We start from the raw sequence: 18533 nt of genomic DNA, 5'->3' as shown, positions 1-18533 counted from the left end.
TGATTATTTTCTGACGTTCCTTCCTCGTGGGGGGCATTTGTTCTCTCCCGGGGTGGAGGTAATGCAAGCGTTAGGTCGTCGTTGTGGGGCTTTGGTTCCGACTTAGATGCTGTATAACCATCTTCATATTGGTTGTCCGCCATACATAGATGTAGACTTTCAGGTCCTTGATAACGGTGCCAATGTTCTGAGGGTTACCTGAAACAGGATTGTATTTGGGCCTGGAATTGAGGTCCAGACTCATTCTGAGGCAGCGTTTGACTTGTGTTGGAACCGAGGTGCCGCCGTCCGTGTTTCTCGTGAAGGGGTGAGGGTGGTACCTACAAGAGACTCCAATGCCTAAGTTAACAATGACTTTAAGCATGTTTTAGTAGATTGGGTCTTGAATATACCTGAGGTTTTGTAGTGTATTTATACTAGAAAGATAACCACCTCTTTAGAGTAGTTTCACATTTGATGGTAGATGACCGTTCTCTTATTCTTGGAAATTTGTTAAGATCTCCCTTCTAGATAAAGTGGAGAGATAGTATGAGATATTTCAGGAGTTGGTTGCTTATTTAAAATAAGCAGCGCTAATCTCTTGTTGTCGTGTCTAACCTCTATGAGGTCGGGTAAGAGTAACCACCTTTACTGGATGGGCTTTTATCCTTTTTGGGCATGGCTATATGTTTTAGGCCAGGAATGAACAAGGTCAATAGCAATCACCTTTATTTACTTAAAAAAATAGAGAGTACAATGCTCTTTTATTCTAGACAATAATAAGAGTACAATATTCAACTGTTTGGTTTAAAAAATTTTATTTCATTTTTAAAAATTGTCTTTGAAAATATGTTATTTTAAAATTTTAAAATTTAATTTATCCAAATAATTTATTCTTACAAGAAATTATTGTGATAAAATTGATTTTTTTATTATAGAAGTAACAATAAATATGTATAAAAAATATATTTAAAATTATTTTTTAAAAATATTAAAAATTATTTTCATTACCTTTTGAAGGTGATTAAAAAAAGAATTTAACTTTTATGTTCTCTGACCATAAGAGAAGTTTACAACTATAAACAATCGTACATGGTCATGTAAAAAAATGGATAAATTTAATTGGATGATAGTAAAAATCTTAAATTTTTATTTATTAAAAGCTATGTAAAATAATTATTAGTTAAAATGAAAATAAAAAATATTTTTTAAAATATATAATGTAGATCTTTTTTGGTGACAAATATATAATGTATAATAATATTAAATATAGTATTAGTTAAAATGATAAATATGTTGAGTTTTAAAAAAAAATTGAATTCAAGTATTAGAAATAATAAAAGAAAATTTGGTTTTGAAAAAATAAAACACATTGTTCTTTTTGTTTCTTTGTTTGTTTGTTTGTTTTTTTCCAGAAACGCATTGTTCTTAATTACGTGTTCAATAATTACTAATTAGGGTGATTTGGGTCTCTATGGATTGAACATATTGGGCCTGAGATTGAAAGCCCAACCCTTTATTGAATGTTATCTTTCCCACGAAGGTTTTCCATTGTCCCACGGCACACCAGCATTGCTCCATCCTCCTTTTTTATATAAAAAAATCAACAGACACTGCTCCTTTAAAACAAAAGCCCCAAAAGACTAGTCCCCACTTACACCATCCATAAACCATAAACCATAATTTATCCACTCTCATTGACTTCACTTCTCAGAAGGTAAGCGCCATAAACCTTAGCTCTTTACTCATTTTCATACTTTCTATATCTGAGTGTTGTGTTGTGCACTGCACATTCATGAATTGGTATGTATAGTGATGGGGAAGGGTAGACCTAGGGCTGTGGAGAAGGGTGTAGTTGGGGCGAGCAACACTGTTACCTGCTGCGAGTCCACCAGTGTACCCTCAGGTCCTGTGTATTACCCTACTGAGGATGAGTTCAAGGATCCCTTAGATTATATTTACAAGATTAGGCCTGAGGCTGAGCCTTATGGGATTTGTAGGATTGTTCCACCTAAGGGTTGGAACCCTCCTTTTGCTTTGGATCTGGATACTTTCACTTTTCCCACCAAGACACAGGCCATTCACAAGCTCCAGGCTCGCCCCGCCGCATCGGACTCCATGACTTTTGACTTGGAGTACTCTAGGTTCTTGCAGGACCAGTGTGGTAAGAAGTCTAGAAAGAGGGTTGTGTTTGAAGGGGAGGACTTGGACTTATGCAAGTTGTTCAATGCGGTTAAGCGATTTGGCGGGTACGATAAGGTTGTTGATGCCAAGAAGTGGGGGGATGTTGCTAGGTTTTTGAGGCCGGCCGGGAAGATTACGGATTGTGCTAAGCATGTGTTGTGTCAATTGTACCGGGAGCATTTGTATGATTATGAGGAGTTTTATAATAAGATGAATCAAGGGACTGCTGTGAACTGTAAGAAAGGTGAGAGAGATGAGAGGAAGAGTGATCACAGAGTGCAATCCTCGACGTCCAAGAAGCATCCCCGGAGGGTTAGTGGTCTGAAAGTTAAGGATTGTAAAGTACATGTAGAAGAAGAACGTGATCAGATTTGTGAGCAGTGCAAGAGTGGTTTGCACGGTGAAGTCATGCTTTTGTGTGATAGGTGCGATAAGGGCTGGCATACTTATTGTCTTTCCCCGCCGTTGAAGCAAATTCCACAGGGAAATTGGTACTGTTTCAGCTGCTTGAATTCTGATAGGGACAGCTTTGGTTTTGTGCCTGGGAAGCATTACACATTGGAAGCCTTTAGGCGTATTGCTGATCGGTCAAGGAGGAGATGGTTTGGATCAGGGCCTGTTTCAAGGGTGCAGATGGAGAAAAAATTTTGGGAGATTGTCGAAGGATCAGTTGGTGAAGTTGAGGTTATGTATGGAAATGACTTGGATACATCTGTATATGGAAGTGGTTTTCCACGCGTTGCTGATCAGAAAATGCAATCCGTTGACGACAAGTTATGGCAAGAATACGCAACAATCCCATGGAATCTCAATAACTTGCCAAAGCTGAAAGGCTCAATGCTTAGATCTATTCAACACAATATCACTGGTGTTATGGTACCCTGGCTATATATTGGGATGTTGTTCTCATCTTTTTGCTGGCACTTCGAGGATCACTGCTTTTACTCAATGAATTATTTACACTGGTATGCTCTAATTTTATTCACTTGTGCTGTCCCCGTACAAATTATCTTGTTATTTATTGCACAAGTTATCTTGTTATTTATTTCTAATACATTAGTTATCAGCACCATCAATGGCCTGATTTTTGTTTTTTTTGGATAATGTACCAACCTTACTGTAGTACCAGGTGATTTTATTATATTAGGGATGGCTTAAATGTGGGAAATTTGTCACTAGTTCATTCAACTTATATATGTATTATGGAGATCCTGAAATGCCTATGAAGTACCCTACGTGTAAGAATACAAAGAAATCATGGGATTTAATTTTGACTTTCATTATTGGTTCCAATGCCCATCAAAAAGTCTTATGCTAAAGAGTGAAAGAAAGATAAGGGCAAACAAGGAACTACACATAGTGAGAATTAACAAATAGTGGGGTATGAACATTTGTAGCAAACTCTGCTGAGTAGGCATGTGGAGTGAGGTGGTAAGAACTATATAGGATGTGGGAGAGTGCTAAGTGGAGCATTCCGAAAGGTTGGAAATGATTGGAAATGGACCTGGAAGAGCTAGGTCTCTCGAACACCTAGAGGTTATCATACACTTTATTTTTTTTTGCCCTTTCTTTCTGGGAATATAATGTATACATGGAAGAGGGTAATATATTCTACAGTACTGGTATGGCTTTATGACTAGAAGTCTACACATCTGGTTAGTATTGCAGCAATTCCTTAACATTTCGTTACTATTGCTGTAATTCCTTGACATTTTTAAACGTTTCTACCTGAAATCATGTATTTTTTCCTTACGAATCTGGTCCTGATTTCAATTTTGTTCTAGGGGAGAGCCAAAGTGCTGGTACAGTGTTCCTGGCAATCAAGCCAGTGCATTTGAGAAGGTATGTCTTGGGGTTCTTGAATTTCACTGTGTTATTACTTCTTCTACTCTTCTACTTCTATTGCTTTTCCATCCTTTCACTTGTAGGATTGAAAGTTGCCAAAAAGAATTAACCAGCTTTATCTGATTCTATTTTCTAGTAGAACCTAATCATTCACATTTATAAGCACATGGTAGCCGTAGGTACAGGATTTATTTGCTTTACAGGAACTAGAGATGTAAGATAAGTAAAGATAGATGGACAATATTTTGAAAGGGGTTCCAGTCATTGAAAAATCAATTTATTTGTAATTTACAAGGTAAAACAAAACCTAGCAGAGAGGTGGAATACCAACATAGCCATGACTTATTGGCCACATAGATCTGATAGTAATCAACATGCTAATTTAGTTATAGTAGGTGGGGTAGTTATGGCAGCTCTGCAGGTTGCTGGCCGCAGGGAATGATCCTGCATTACACTTATACTAAAGCTTAGCTCATACTCTTAGAGCTAAAAGTATTTTTTGGAGAAGCCATTCTTTCAGCTTCTATTAAAAAGTTGAAAAGATTTTTTTAAATATTCTGTTCATTTAAGATAAAAAGTGACTTGGTTGCCCCAAAAAATGAAACAAATACACCCATAGCATAGAGGGATTCCTTCAATAATTTGATTGAAGTGATTTTTAGAATTTATTAGTTAAAATTTGGAATTTTGATTATGTAAAATAAACAACTTTTATGAATTGATAATATCACTAAATTTAGATAGCCTTGCCTGTGAAGAATCTCTATCTTTTGGTGTACTTTGGATTTTGAAATAGTTTAAGTATAGATATGATTTTTCGCCAGTATGGTGTTGCTTGATCTATGTAGTCTATCTCATTTAGTGAGAAAAGGCTCAGATTGTTATAGTTAGTGTACTATGAATAAAGATAGACTTAGAATAAATTTTTGGTCTCTATGAAATACTCTTATTTTGATTTTGGTCCCTATATTTTTTTTTTTGATCTAGTAATATTTAAAGTCTCTATTTTATTTGTTGTCAATAGTTTGCTCCGTTTAAGTGCTGATGCTGCATTACAATAGGGACTAAAATAGAGACCACCTATATTTGACTGGATTAAAATCAAAAGAAAAGTTTTATAGGGACCAAAACCAAAAAGAGTATTTTATAGGAACCAAAATCTTATTTAAGCCAATACAATATTTCATTTTCTAAATGTAAAAATATTTTACAATTCACATGTTTATAGAGATTTTTTCAAATTTTTTTTAAGATAAAGCATTTTGTTATCATTGTTATAAATGTATATCAGGCATATGATGTGATTCAAATTTTGGACTTTTGGTAATACTGTCTAAATATCACTTTATGTGCATTTATTAATTGCTTCTTTATTAGATCTTATGTATTATATCTCCTTTGTTTAACTCCAAAATAAAAATGCTTTTCTTCTTTTTTTGTTAAGGATTTATTTATTATTTTTATTTATTTATTTTTTAAATGGAAGAGTCCACCTATGTGAGTGTTCAAATACTTATTTATAATGACAGTAAAATGATCAACTTCATTGTAGGTGATGAGAAGTAGTCTTCCTGATCTTTTCGATGCGCAACCTGATCTACTTTTCCAGCTTGTTACTATGTTAAACCCATCTGTCTTGCAAGAAAATGGGGTTCCTGTCTACAGCGTACTTCAGGTTTCATATACCTTGCTCATTATTAGTGAACCTTCTTTTTTTTGGCTTACTATTGTAAATGCATGATTGATTGTTTGCTTTTATTGAAATTGTGAAATCAGAAGAGAAATGTTTTATATTGTAAATAAGCACTCCACACTAAATGGAATTGGAAATCATGATTGGCGTAGTAGTTTTTTCCATTGAAGTTGCTACTACGAACATATTATAGATTCTTTGCGTCTACCTGCTTGCATGTTTTCTTAGAATGCCTAGAACAATTGTAGAGATTTTGCTCTTCATTTTCTTGTTATATGTGTTTACCTTTTGACACTTTTCTTCCATTCTTTACATTCATCAGGAGCCTGGGAATTTTGTTATAACCTTCCCACGATCTTATCATGGAGGTTTCAATCTTGGTATGTGGTTATATATTGTATCTATCAAAAACTACCAGCTTATTATTCAATCTAGTGCCTCTGAAGCTCGTATAATTTGTTTGTGTTCTCAGGTTTGAATTGTGCAGAGGCAGTAAATTTTGCTCCAGCTGACTGGCTACCTTTTGGTGCATTTGGTGCTGATCTCTATCAGCGGTATCACAAACCTGCTGTATTGTCGCATGAGGAGCTTCTTTGTGTAGTAGCCCAGGTTTGTAGATCTTCTGACTTCATTGCATGCAATTAAGTTGCAATTTCCAGACAGCATTAAAAAGCTACGAAGTATTTGGCTTATTTCTTGTATTATTGCAATGACAAATGCCATATTTTTGAGAAGGGGGGGGGGGGGGGGGGAATTCTTGCATTCAAAATTTTCTGAAGTTTTTGTTTTCACCGTTTTCTTCATAGAATTTTGGAACCATGAAAGGTAAAGAAAATAAAGTAGTTTCTGTAATTATAATGGCAACAACAAATAAAATCAGGGGGGGGGGGGAACTTTGTAAATATTTGAGGCATGTTGTTTGTGGTTCAAATCTAGCAAACAAAAACCAGTCTTGACCAAAATATAACATTTGTTGGTTGATTTTCGTGGTTTCAGCATGGCGATGTTGACAGCAGAGTATCTTCATATTTGAAGAAGGAATTGTTGAGAATATCAGATAAAGAAAAGTCTTGGAGAGAGAAACTATGGAAAGATGGTATAATTAAATATTCTCGCATGACTCCTCGCAAATGCCCACAATATGTGGGAACTGAGGAGGTAAGGTTGTTGTTGTTGGTTTTGTTTTTAATCTATGTCAACATAAATTGATTATTCCTAATTTCTTTCTCTTCTGGTTGTATGCACTGGTGTCTTTTGTAGGATCCAACATGCATTATTTGCCAGCAATATCTCTATCTCTCTGCTGTTGTGTGCAGTTGCCGACCATCATCTTTTGTGTGCCTGGAGGTAAATAGATGTGCTTATGGTATTGCTAATGGGTTTGATTAGCATCTATCATTCATATGCAACGTTGAATCAATGCAAAACTCAAAAATAAATCTGAACTCATCTCTATATGTATTTCCAATTTTTTCGGTTGAATCATTCAACTTTCTGTATCTTATTAATTTTGAAGGAAACTAATAGATATATGGACACGTCTAAAGATATCCACATGACTGGTTTGAGCTCTTTACAATATTCTGCCTTATATTCAGTGTGATCATAAAGATTTTGGTTCGATATGCATGTTGGTTCACATCTTACATATGATTGAAAATTGCTATTATATGTTCTGTTGTTTTGTTTGTATTCTTCTGAAATTTACGATAGTACTGATCCAGCAAGTGTAGTTGCATTATTCCATGACAAATCTGGGGATCAATTTGCTGCATTTGCAAAAGTCAATTTTCAGTTTATGTATTACACGTCTGGCCTCTTAATATTGGTTTTTCTTTCACTTTATCCCTTATTTTTTCGTCTCTCTTGATTTCCAATTGAAGTTTGCAATGTCTTAATTCTTGGTGGTTATTTGTTCTTTCAAACCTCTTTTGTCCTGATCTTTTGAGGTTAAATTGGCTTTGTAAACACCCACCGAAGATATAATTCCCAATCATTGTATTTATCAAGTGGCTGTGAAACTTTAACCCATACTTATTATTATTTGTATTGTATATGCTCTAAATTTCCAGGATTTTACTAGTCTGGGTTTGTTAACTCACTGATGGTGACATTTCAATTGGCTGAATTTGGTTTTTATTGTGCAGCACTCGGAACACCTTTGTGAGTGTAAGACTGTGAAGCTGCGTCTTCTCTACCGTCATTCACTTGCAGAATTGTTTGACTTGGCCTTTTCCATGGAAGAATTTACTTCTGATGACAAGGCTGAATGTAGAAGTGTTAGAAGGCAATCTTCTTGTCAGGGTGCTTTGACCAAAAAGGTTATATATTTAGTTTTTTTGGTTCTTTTTCGAACTTGTTAAATTATAATCCAGTTTGCAAGAGTAAGATTTGGTTATGTTTCTGTAATCAAAAGATATGCTGTCTTTATACTTCCATACCTTTGACTTAGCTGTTCTCTTGAAAGTGGTATGTTGTTATCCTCCCTAACAACGACCACCTAGTTGATTGTCAACAAAGTTTTGCATTTCTTAAATAAAGTTAGACAACATGATGTTTGTATTGTTATTCATAAATAATATTTCTTGTTTTAAATCTGAGATCTCGAATGCATGTAGGTGAAAGGTATCTCCGTTAATTTAAATCAACTTGCTACAGAATGGCTTCTGCAATCTAGTACGATTCTTCAGAATCCATTTCTGAGCAATGCATTTGTTACTACACTAAGGAAAGCTGAACAGTTTCTTTGGGCTGGTTCTGAGATGGACTCTGTGAGTTCTCGTTGTTGTTGATGATGTATTACTTCAAAATTATTATGCACTGTACACAACTAAGTCCAGCTTTATTTTGGGATATAGGTTCGAGATATGGTGAAGACCTTGATTGAAGCTCAGAAGTGGGCAGAAGGGATAAGAGATTGCATAACAAAAATTGAGTTTTGGTATCAAGACTCAACTGTAAAGAAAGTTCATTTAGAATTCATTGATGAGTTATTGAGATTTAATCCCCCACCTTGCAATGAGCCTAATTATCATAAATTGAAGGTGCCTTTTCACTTGAATAAGCTGTATGGTGTCTTTTGGCTGAGAAGCTCTATAGTGTTTTTGGTGGTTGTAACTTTCTGCAAATTGGATTTGTACAATAAAAACTTTTGTTCTTGCAGGAATACGCTGAAGAAGCGAGGTTATTAGTTCAGGATATTGATACTGCTTTATCGAGGTGTTCAAAGGTACTTTGTCCTAGAATCTAGACTATTCATATGCCTTCATTACTTCATATTGACAATAAATGTATCTCCTTAAAGCTCATGTTTTTGCTAGTTGTAATAACATATTATGACATTAATTTTTCTTTCCACTCCATTCAATTTGATTAATATTATTCATTCCAGATGTCTGAGTTGGAACTTTTATACTCCAGAGCTTGTGGCCTGCCCATCTACATGAAAGAGAGTAAGAAATTAGAAGGGAGGATTACTTTGATTAAGGTAGGCATTGCCACCAGATAGTTTGACACATATTACTTTTCTTTTCCCATGTTTAATCTCCTGTTCATTACTTTACTGATAAGTTTGTTTGGACACTAATATTATTTTTGTTTGTTTGAGGCTTGACAGACATGGCTGGACAGTGTTAGAAAGTGTATCTCTGCGAGACATCCTACTGTCTTAGAGTTTAACATTCTTTACAAGTTAAAATCAGAGGTAATAAAAACCTTACTCTGGTTTTGTTAAATTTGTTTATCGTTCTATGGCCCATCCAAAAAAAAGAAAAAGAAAAAGAAAAAGATGGAAGGTAACTTAATAAGTCAAGGAAAAGTAATATGATGTTAACTTTGAGCTTATATCATATTAAGAAATTCATGGTTTCAATAGATCTTGGATCTTCAAGTTCATCTTCCAGAGATAGAGGTGTTTGAGAATATGCTAAATCGAGCTGAATCTTGTAGCATCCAATGTCGTGAGATGTTAGAAGGTCCTATGAATCTACAGGTCTGCCTATTGCTTCTTTTTCACATCTTTTAATTGTTTGTGATGATTCAAAGGCATAATTTTATTAACTAATGAGGTCTGCAGAATGTTAGTTTGCTGCTTAAGGAATGGGACAATTTTGCAGTTGCTGTACCAGAGTTGCAGCTTCTAAGACAATACCATTCAGATACTGTGTTGTGGGTTGCCCATGTTAATGATCTTTTAAGGAGAGCTCATGTGCAGGGTGATCAACATAATACAGTTGATGAATTGATGCACATTTTTGAAGAAGGTTCATCTTTAAAAATTCAAGGTATTGTGGATTATTTCAGATCTATGATCAATTAGATTTTTGAAGGCCTGTGCATTTGGTATTTTTTCTTTTATTGTTAATTTACGGTACCTGAAGGTTCAGTTTATATTTTGCAGTTGATGAGTTGCCATTAGTTGAGATGGAGCTAAAGAAAGCTAGTTGCCGGGAGAATGCTTTGAAGGTTAGTCATCATTTTACCAAGCTCACCAATTTTGGTATTATATGCTCAATAAATTCTTACAATATTGAGAAATGATAGAAATTATATCAAATTGGTACAGGCTCATGATTCTAGAATGCCTTTGGAATTCATTCAGCAACTGCTAGAGGAAGCTAAAATGTAACATTTTACTTCCTTTCCTCATTTGAACTGACATGTCATTTGGCTTTAGTTTTATTCAACTAATATTGTTATTGATTCTTCAGGCTACACATTGAGGAAGAGGAACTATTCGTTAATTTATCTTGTGTCCTTGCTCTTGCCATACCTTGGGAGGAAAGGGCTAGAGAGATTCTTTCACATGAGAATCCTATTTCTGACTTTGAGGACATGATCAGGTTCAACAATGTCTGAGTTGTTGTTGTTGTTTTTTTCATGTTTTTTTGTTTTGTTTTTTAGGTGTTTACTGAACTCAGCTCAGCAAGCTAATTTTGGCTCCTGGGAATATTTTTGTTTCATTGCTTGTTTGTAGGGATTCAGAAAATATATTTGCTATTCTTCCTTCACTTAATGATGTTAAAGACGCATTTTCTGAAGCTAATTTATGGTTAAGGAATTCAAAGCCATATTTAGTCTCTTCTCCGTGTGCTTCAAGTTCTTTGCTGAAAGTTGAGGACTTGCAGGTTCATATTTTGTCCATCCTTTGTTATCTTCCCAAAAATATTATGATCATAATATGACAGTTTAATTCTGCACTACTAGATGTTGGTTTCTGAATCAAAGCTTCTTAAAGTATCTTTGGGAGAAAGAAGGATGCTGGAACTAGTTTTGAAGAACTGCAAACTTTGGGAATGTGAAGCATCTTCTCTACTGGATGATTGTCAGTGCCTTTTCGAATTGGATAACTGTGTTGATGGAGTAAGCAGTGATTTAATGTTTAGGGTGGAAGATTTGATTGCAAGAATCCAATCTGCTATAGCATCTGGTGTTTCACTTGGTTTTGACTTCATAGAGATTTCAAAACTTCAAGCATCTTGTTCTACACTACAATGGTGCAAAAGAGCCCTTTGTTTCAGTGATTGTCCGCCATCGTTAGAGGTTAGTATTTTTGCTTTAGTCAAATATGCTTCTAAGCTTGTATTTGTAGTGTACCCAAGTTGTCTTTCCGTGACTTGTTGGTTTTAATGTATGCTTTGCTGCTGTTTCCACCTTCTCAATATTTGATTGCGCTGCCTTTTTAAATCTTGTTTGTGAGGATCCAAGAGGATTCCTTGTTCTTTCCGGTCTTTGTATCTCTTCTATCTCGATGAATTTCTTCTTATATAAGGAATAAAAACACTTATTTGTGCGACATGCTTGCTGATTGTTAATGTAGGATGTTTTGGAGGTTGCGGAAGGTCTTTCTCATTCCTCTGTTTCTGGTGCGCTGTTGAAAGTTCTGGTTGATGGAGTTGAATGGCTTAGGAGAGCGTTGGAGGAAATGTCTCGACCTTGTAATTCTAGAAGATGCCATTTGATCGAGGTTCAAGATACTCTTAATGATTATAAGGTACTATATTATGCAAGTTTCTGAAGTTACAATCTCATGTCTCATCTATGATCTATCTATCTATTAACAAGAAACAACAACAGCATAATGATAAATGAACAACTTTTTCACTATGTTGGGTGCATAATGATAAATGAATGACTTTTCTTCTTACATCTACCACTTTTTCTTTTTTTTTTTCCCCCCACTTACAGAATGTTAATATGACCTTTGGAGCAGTATATGGTCAACTTGAAGAAGCCATTAGAAAACATATGTAAGTCTTTTCTATTAAAAATGGAAAAAAAAAGCTTATTTTGTTGGTTGTAGTATTAAGATTGTATTTATGATATTTAATTTTGTTTTTAGTATTTTCAATGGCAATCCATCCTTCTTTTGGGTGTTCTTTATATATTGGCCTTTTCTATTCTTGTGAAGTCTTTGTTAAGGGATTTAGATTTCTGGCATGCAAATTTGGAGCCAAAGGTTTTTTTTATCTCATTATTGAAGCCATTCTCAAATTGAGTCCATGCCTTCTGACATTGCTCTCTGAACCCTTGTTTTTACTAGACTAAATTATGTTGGCCAAGAATATATTACTAGTTTATATCACTATTGACTGATTGCATACGCAATTGTTTTTTCATTTTTACTTTAGGTTATGGCAAGAACAAGTGCACCAATTTTTTGGCCTGAATTCTAGGGATCGAACTTGGTCATTGATGTTGCATCTGAAGGTATAGTTTTTCGATGCATCAATAGGTGACCTTATGCATACAATTGATGAGTATATTTTAAGCTGCATTCATAGTTGTAATCTTCTTTTACCGGTGGCTAAGCTACAACTAGCCGCTACCACCAAAAAAAGAAAATAAAATAAAAAATTACTATGGGTGAAAGACTGGTAGTTAATTGCTTTCTCTCCTTAGAGATTTTCTTCTAGTGCTGAGCTTCTTGATAGCATACCGGTTTAAAAAGGTGAAAGTTATAGTATAAAAGTGAAAGCTATGGTTAAAAGGTGGAAGCTTTCACAACTTTCACCAAGGCTTTACCAGTCATGATGTATTTTAGTAGGACTTAAATATCATATCATTGGTTTAGTTGAGAAGAGTCATCAAATATGATTTAATTGCATTCAGGAGCTTGGAGATACTGTTGCTTTCAGTTGCTCAGAGCTGGATATGATTTTATCTGAAGTTGAGAAGGTGGAAAATTGGAAGAAACGATGCTTAGACAAAATAGGATCTTCTGTCCAAACTGACAATTTGCTGTTTAATGTGCTGGAGAAGGTATGGATTTTAAAATATATTTCTGCGTCTCATTTGTATATTCTACATACTTAGGGTCTTGCCTGATATTTTTCAGATAAAACAGACTCTAGATAGATCATTGTTCATATATGGTGATGTTAAAGAAAGGAAGGATCAAAACCTCTGCATTTGCTGTCTTTTGCATTCTGAGTATCAGGAATTTCTTACTTGTTCCACTTGTATGGACTGGTAAAGTACTTATTGCCTTGTTTCAAATAATGGAATTTTATTTCTAACTTTTTGCGGTTATTTTGTTACTATGAATTTACATTTGATATATTTTCTCTATCTATCGTTATCTTCCTTCTGGACAGCTATCATTTGCAGTGCATTGGACTAACACCAAAGGACATCTGCACTGAAAACTACAAATGCCCTTACTGTGCAATTTTGATTGGTGAATCTCCTTATCCAAGTGGAGGTGGCCTCCTGGTATAGTATATCAAATCATTTTAGCCATACCAAACTAGTCATAATTTCACAAAAGCTCACATATTCATTCTATTTCTTTTGCTTGGTGCAGAGGTTTGGTAAGAAGCGTATTGAATTGAAAATTCTCACTGCTCTTCTGTCGGAAGCTGAACATTTCTGTTTGAGGTATTGTGATCCACATCAAATCTTTATTTTCATCGTATGCATCGACCATTATTGATTCAGTAAGATTTATCATGTTACTCAAACAGGAACACATGGATTTCCAAGAGATGATGTTACACATGATAAAAGCCATGTAAATTTCATACTAAATTAATAAATCATTTGATACCAAAATAATAAAATAAAATGGAGCCATTGTATTCTTTTAATTATTATTATTATTATTTTGATAAAAGGAGATTTCATTAAGATGAGGAGAAGGATAATACATTCTTGGGGTAAGAGTTTCCTTATACAAAAACAAAGCAGAAGAAGGATATATCTATTAAGCGTAGCTTTTCAAGTAGAAAAGAATAATTGTATTTAATTACCATATAGATATTGTATATTGAATTAATAGAATTTTCAGGTAGAAAAGAATAATTGTCTAAGTTTAGGGGAAAAAGGTTGGAGCTGCGGCCATGATTTATGTTTTGTCTTACAGTAACAATTTCTTTGTGATGCATCTCCTAGTTTGCTTGTCAAGTCACTTGAGCCACTCCGGCTCCCTGAATACATATAAAGTTTTAAACTAAACAAAATGCTCTTGCCTTTTATTTTCTCCATGTCGAAAATCATAGCATTGCAAAACATGCCTTAGATACATTTATTTCGTAAAGCTATCTTCTACACTTCATATTGATAGTTGCAGATGATGTTTTAATTCTCTATACCATTTCACCCAACAGTTACTTTGGGTAACAAAATTTAGTCTATGCAGGATTGATGAAATGGAAGTTCTGAATGAACTTGTTGAGAAAGCCCTTCTGTGCAAATCTTTCTTGAGAGAAATACTGAACTTTGCATCAACTGTTGTTGATGAAGATATAAGCATTGTCTCTGAAAAATTGATGAAAGCTATAAAGGTATGTTATCCATCTATTTAAGAGCCTATTACTAGTTTTAATTCATATTATGTTTCACTGTGGAATATGATTATTTCATCTCACTTGGCTGGACACTGGTCACAATATGGTTCATTTTGCTTACTGAAGTTTTATATACAGGCTAGCGATGTGGCTGGTGTCTATGATGAACATGATAATTCTGACCTTGAGTTGGCTTTAGCAAAAAACTTGTGGAAAATTCAAGTCAATAGATTGCTAAATGGTGTATGCAAGCCCACAATCCGGCAGATTCAGAAGCATATGAATGAGGTACTTGCTGTTGGTTAGGTTGATGTGGTAGCCTTATTTATTTCAAGTACTTGTTTCACTTTTCTGTTTTATAAAATTTCTTTTGAATTAAAGCAACTTTGAGGCTACTAAATTTCAAAGAACATGGCAGGGAGTGGATATGGAAATATCAGCTGAAGACCACTATATGCTTAAACTTACAAATGTGAATTGCTTGGGTTTGCAGTGGGCAGAACTAGCAAAAAAGGTGGTGATCTTTTTCCCCTTGTTATTGTGTCCCTGTACCTCCTTTTGATTCAGGTTCTTAATACGTATCACCATGGGCAGGTGGCAAACGATTCTGGGGCACTCAGCCTAGATAAAGTTTTGGAAGTAATAGTAGAAGGTGAAAACTTGCCTGTTGATGTTGATGAGGAACTCAAGGTAAGCACTTTTCATGGTTATTAAAATCTGGAGATTCTCATTTATATTTATTTTAATATAACTTGTGGAGATGGTGTTAATGAAGAGGTGGTTTTTGTTGGCAGATGTTGAGGTCTCGATGCATGCTTTACTGTATATGTCGAAAGCCTTATGATAAGAAAGGGATGATAGCATGCAAACAATGCAATGAATGGTACCATTTTGATTGCATGAAATTACCATGCACGCAGCAGCTCTACATTTGTCCTGCATGCAACCCCTGTGCAGAAGAACCATTGCCTACAAACCATGAGAGGTCACATTTTTTCTTATGAAATTCGGTTTGTTCAACCGTAGCTTTTATTGAAAGTATTAGAAATAAAATTGAGTGGACCTAATTAAACTCCAAAAGGTAGTTCATCGGGTGAGGGCCTCGCATTTATAAACTATCTAGGGATCTTATCTTTGCGAGTCCAGAGATGTGAGACTTATAATACATCCCCTTCACACCTCGCAATGATCATTTAGAGCGTAAACATTTGCATGTGGGTGGTTCAACATCATTGGATCGGATAGGTTTTGAAATCATATTAGAACTGAGATTAAGTGGACGTAATTCAATCCCAAAAGCTAGCTCTTTGGATGAGAGATGTCTCACACTTATAAGCTATTAGAGACCTTATTCTTAAAAGATGTGAGATTTGTAATAGTGTTCTGCTAGAGGATTACATAACATGGTGTAAATTTCTATTGCATGATTATTATGTTTTTGTGCTTTGCAGATTAGCTAGTGCTAAATTTGTGGAGCCTAAAACCCCATCTCCGAGGCACACAAACCCAAGAAAGAAACAGAAAAGAGATGTGGGCAATGTCACTTGCAAGATGTTTACAACAGCAACAGTAACAGCAGCAGAAGATAGAGATAGTAGTAGATGTAGGAAATTAAATGGGATAGAATGTCTTAGGTGGCAAAACCGAAAGCCTTTTAGAAGAGCAGCTAAGAAACGTGTTGAGCTTCGAAGTCTTACTCCAATTCTATACACACAACGATAAGCATGCATATTAGATACTCATTGGCCATTAAATTGATTCCATTGATTCTTATGATGTCATCTCTATCTTTTTTAATCCATCTCAATATGGGGGAAATCTAATCTGTAATTCCTTGTTAGTGGTAGCTATTTATTTGTTTGCATGTCACGCCATCCAGATTTATTATAACGATGGTGTGAATTCACTCAATGCTACTAGTGTTTATGCAGCTGAAAATAGAATGCAAAATTACGATTAAGTTTGTTAAACAAAGAATTCCCCGGTAACTAATTTGTCGCAAGGCCCCGGATTATATAACTCCTGTTTAATGAGTGAGTCTACTCAACCATATAAGTATATTCATCTTTGCACTATATATATGTTAATACATAAGTATTATCATAAATAGAAATTAATATTTCATCTATTATTATTTGTCAGATAAGTTTTTTATTTAAAATTTTTTTATATATTTTTTTAATTATCTATTTTCATTCAATAGCCTCTATTAGTATTATTTTCTAATTAATATTTAAGTTTTTGGACAAACTAATGTATAGTGGGTGACTGGGTGTATCCAATTTTTTGTCCCAAAAAAAAAAAGATTTTGATAATAAAATTGTTATATTTTATTTTAGCTTGCTATGCATATAAGTCTTTTGGGCATACAAGTTCATATAAATTTATCTAAACCCAACAAAAATAATTCTCAGTTTAGATTGCGTATTTTGCTCTCTCAACTCTTAAATAGCGGGAACGATTTTTTTTTCTCTCAATCAAAATCACAATGCTCAAAATTCAAATAGCGATCAAAATCTCTGAAAAATCTCTCAAAATTGTCACAAAAAGTGAAGGAAGCTTTAAAGCTGAATTCGAAAAGAATTATCAAAAAATGAAATAAGAAGATGAAGAAGAAGCAGTAGAAGATGAAGAGTAAGAAGAGGAAGAGTTTTGAATTATGAAGAATTTATCAGTATAAATCTAACAAAAATTCTTAAACAATACACATAAATGTCTTAATCTTACACCGAAATTTGCTGTAACTACACAAAAATGTTTTCTCTAATGTTGCATTTTTTCTTCTTTTTTTCTTTTTTTTTTCTTATTTCTTTCTTTTTTTAGTTGAATGAATGTAAATTCATCCTCTTTCAAGTAATTTTATAGCATTATGTGTTTCTTCTTCTTCTTTGTTTGATTTTTTTTGTTTTTATTCTTGTTAAGAGAGTAAAACAAGAAGAAATATAAGAAGGTAAAACAAGAAATGGAAGATGAATAAGAAAAAAAAAAGATGGTGATGATAATAAAAAAAAGAAAGAAGAAGTAGTAGAAGATGATGAAGAGGAAGATGAAGAGTTTTGAATTATGCAGAACTTATCAGTAAAAATCCACCGAAAATGTTTAAACAATACACATAAATGTCTTAGTTTTACACCAAAATTTGCTGCAAATACACAAAAATAATTTCTCTAATGCTGCATTTTTTTTCTTCTTTTTTTTTTCTTATTTCTTTCTTTCTTTAAGTTGAATGAATGTAAGTTCATCTTCTTCCAAGTAATTTTGTAATATTATGTGTTTCTTCTTTTTTATTTGAGCTTTTTTTGTTTTTGTTCTTATTAAGAGAGTAAAATAAGAAGAAACTTGAGAAGGTAAAACAAGAAAAAAAAGATGAATAGAAAAAAAAAGATGGTGATGATAATGAAAAAAAAAGTAGAAGCAGCAGAAGATGAGAAAGAGGAAGAGAAAGAGTTTTGAATTATGCAAAATTTATCAGTATAAATCCACGAAAAATTCTTAAACAATACACATAAATGTCTTAGTTTTACATTGAAATTTGCTGTAACTACACAAAAATGTTTCCTTTAACACTGCATTTTTTTCTTCTTCTTTTTTTATTTATTTTTATCTTTTAGTTGAATGAATGTAAGTTCATCATTCTCCAAGTAATTTTTGCAGCATTATATGTTTTTTCTTCTTTTTTGTTTGATTTTTTTGGTTTTCATTCTTGTTATGAGAGTAAAACAAGAAGAAACTTGAAAAGGTAAAATAACAATAAAAAGACGAATAAGAAAAATAAGAAGATGGTGATGATGAAAAAAAAAAAGAAAAAACAGTAGAAGATGAGGGAGGAGGAAGATGAAGAGTTTTGAATTATGTAAAACTTATCAGAATAAATTCACCGAAAATTCGTAAACAATAAATATAAATGTCTTAGTTTTACACCGAAATTTACTGCAAATACACAAAAATATTTTCTTTGATGCAATACTCTTACATTACATTTAATTCAAACCATCAATGATGAACAGTAATTTTCACAAACAAAAATAACATTATTCACCTATTGA

The 18533-nt window shown here is 33.8% G+C and overlaps 1 protein-coding gene across 2 annotated transcripts; it reads left to right on the top strand.

Moving 5' to 3' along the window:
- The first annotated feature begins 1622 nt into the window (after positions 1–1622).
- On the top strand, positions 1623–16544 carry LOC130979640 (lysine-specific demethylase JMJ17). Of its 2 annotated transcripts, XM_057903127.1 has the most exons (34): positions 1633–1696; positions 1793–3128; positions 3948–4005; positions 5561–5683; positions 6024–6081; positions 6174–6310; positions 6698–6859; positions 6962–7048; positions 7849–8022; positions 8320–8472; positions 8560–8745; positions 8865–8930; positions 9093–9188; positions 9318–9404; positions 9576–9692; positions 9777–9984; positions 10101–10165; positions 10266–10324; positions 10411–10542; positions 10677–10827; positions 10907–11242; positions 11520–11693; positions 11888–11949; positions 12331–12409; positions 12812–12961; positions 13038–13171; positions 13297–13414; positions 13506–13579; positions 14340–14484; positions 14626–14775; positions 14906–15001; positions 15082–15177; positions 15282–15472; positions 15939–16544. In XM_057903127.1, exons 2-34 carry the CDS (start codon positions 1795–1797, stop codon positions 16207–16209), a joined length of 5529 nt encoding a protein of 1842 aa, XP_057759110.1. In that variant the 5' UTR covers positions 1633–1696; positions 1793–1794; the 3' UTR covers positions 16210–16544. The 2 variants fall into 2 exon arrangements, with proteins under 2 accessions (XP_057759109.1, XP_057759110.1); XM_057903126.1 differs by having other exon boundaries at positions 1623–3128.
- The last annotated feature ends 1989 nt before the right edge of the window (positions 16545–18533 follow it).

Source organism: Arachis stenosperma, chromosome 5 (genome assembly GCF_014773155.1).
Source record: "Arachis stenosperma cultivar V10309 chromosome 5, arast.V10309.gnm1.PFL2, whole genome shotgun sequence".
Taxonomy (NCBI): domain Eukaryota; kingdom Viridiplantae; phylum Streptophyta; class Magnoliopsida; order Fabales; family Fabaceae; genus Arachis; species Arachis stenosperma.
This window is presented reverse-complemented; position numbering and strand designations above follow the sequence as displayed.

What these genes read in the sequence shown, in the direction of transcription:
- LOC130979640 (XM_057903126.1), top strand. Translation starts at nt 1,795, where the DNA reads ATGGGGAAGGGTAGACCTAGGGCTGTGGAGAAGGGTGTAGTTGGGGCG. An exon ending in AGGGTGCTTTGACCAAAAAG is followed by an intron (nt 8,023 to 8,319) that starts GTTATATATTTA and finishes GAATGCATGTAG; the next exon opens with GTGAAAGGTATCTCCGTTAA. An exon ending in CTGGTTCTGAGATGGACTCT is followed by an intron (nt 8,473 to 8,559) that starts GTGAGTTCTCGT and finishes TTTGGGATATAG; the next exon opens with GTTCGAGATATGGTGAAGAC.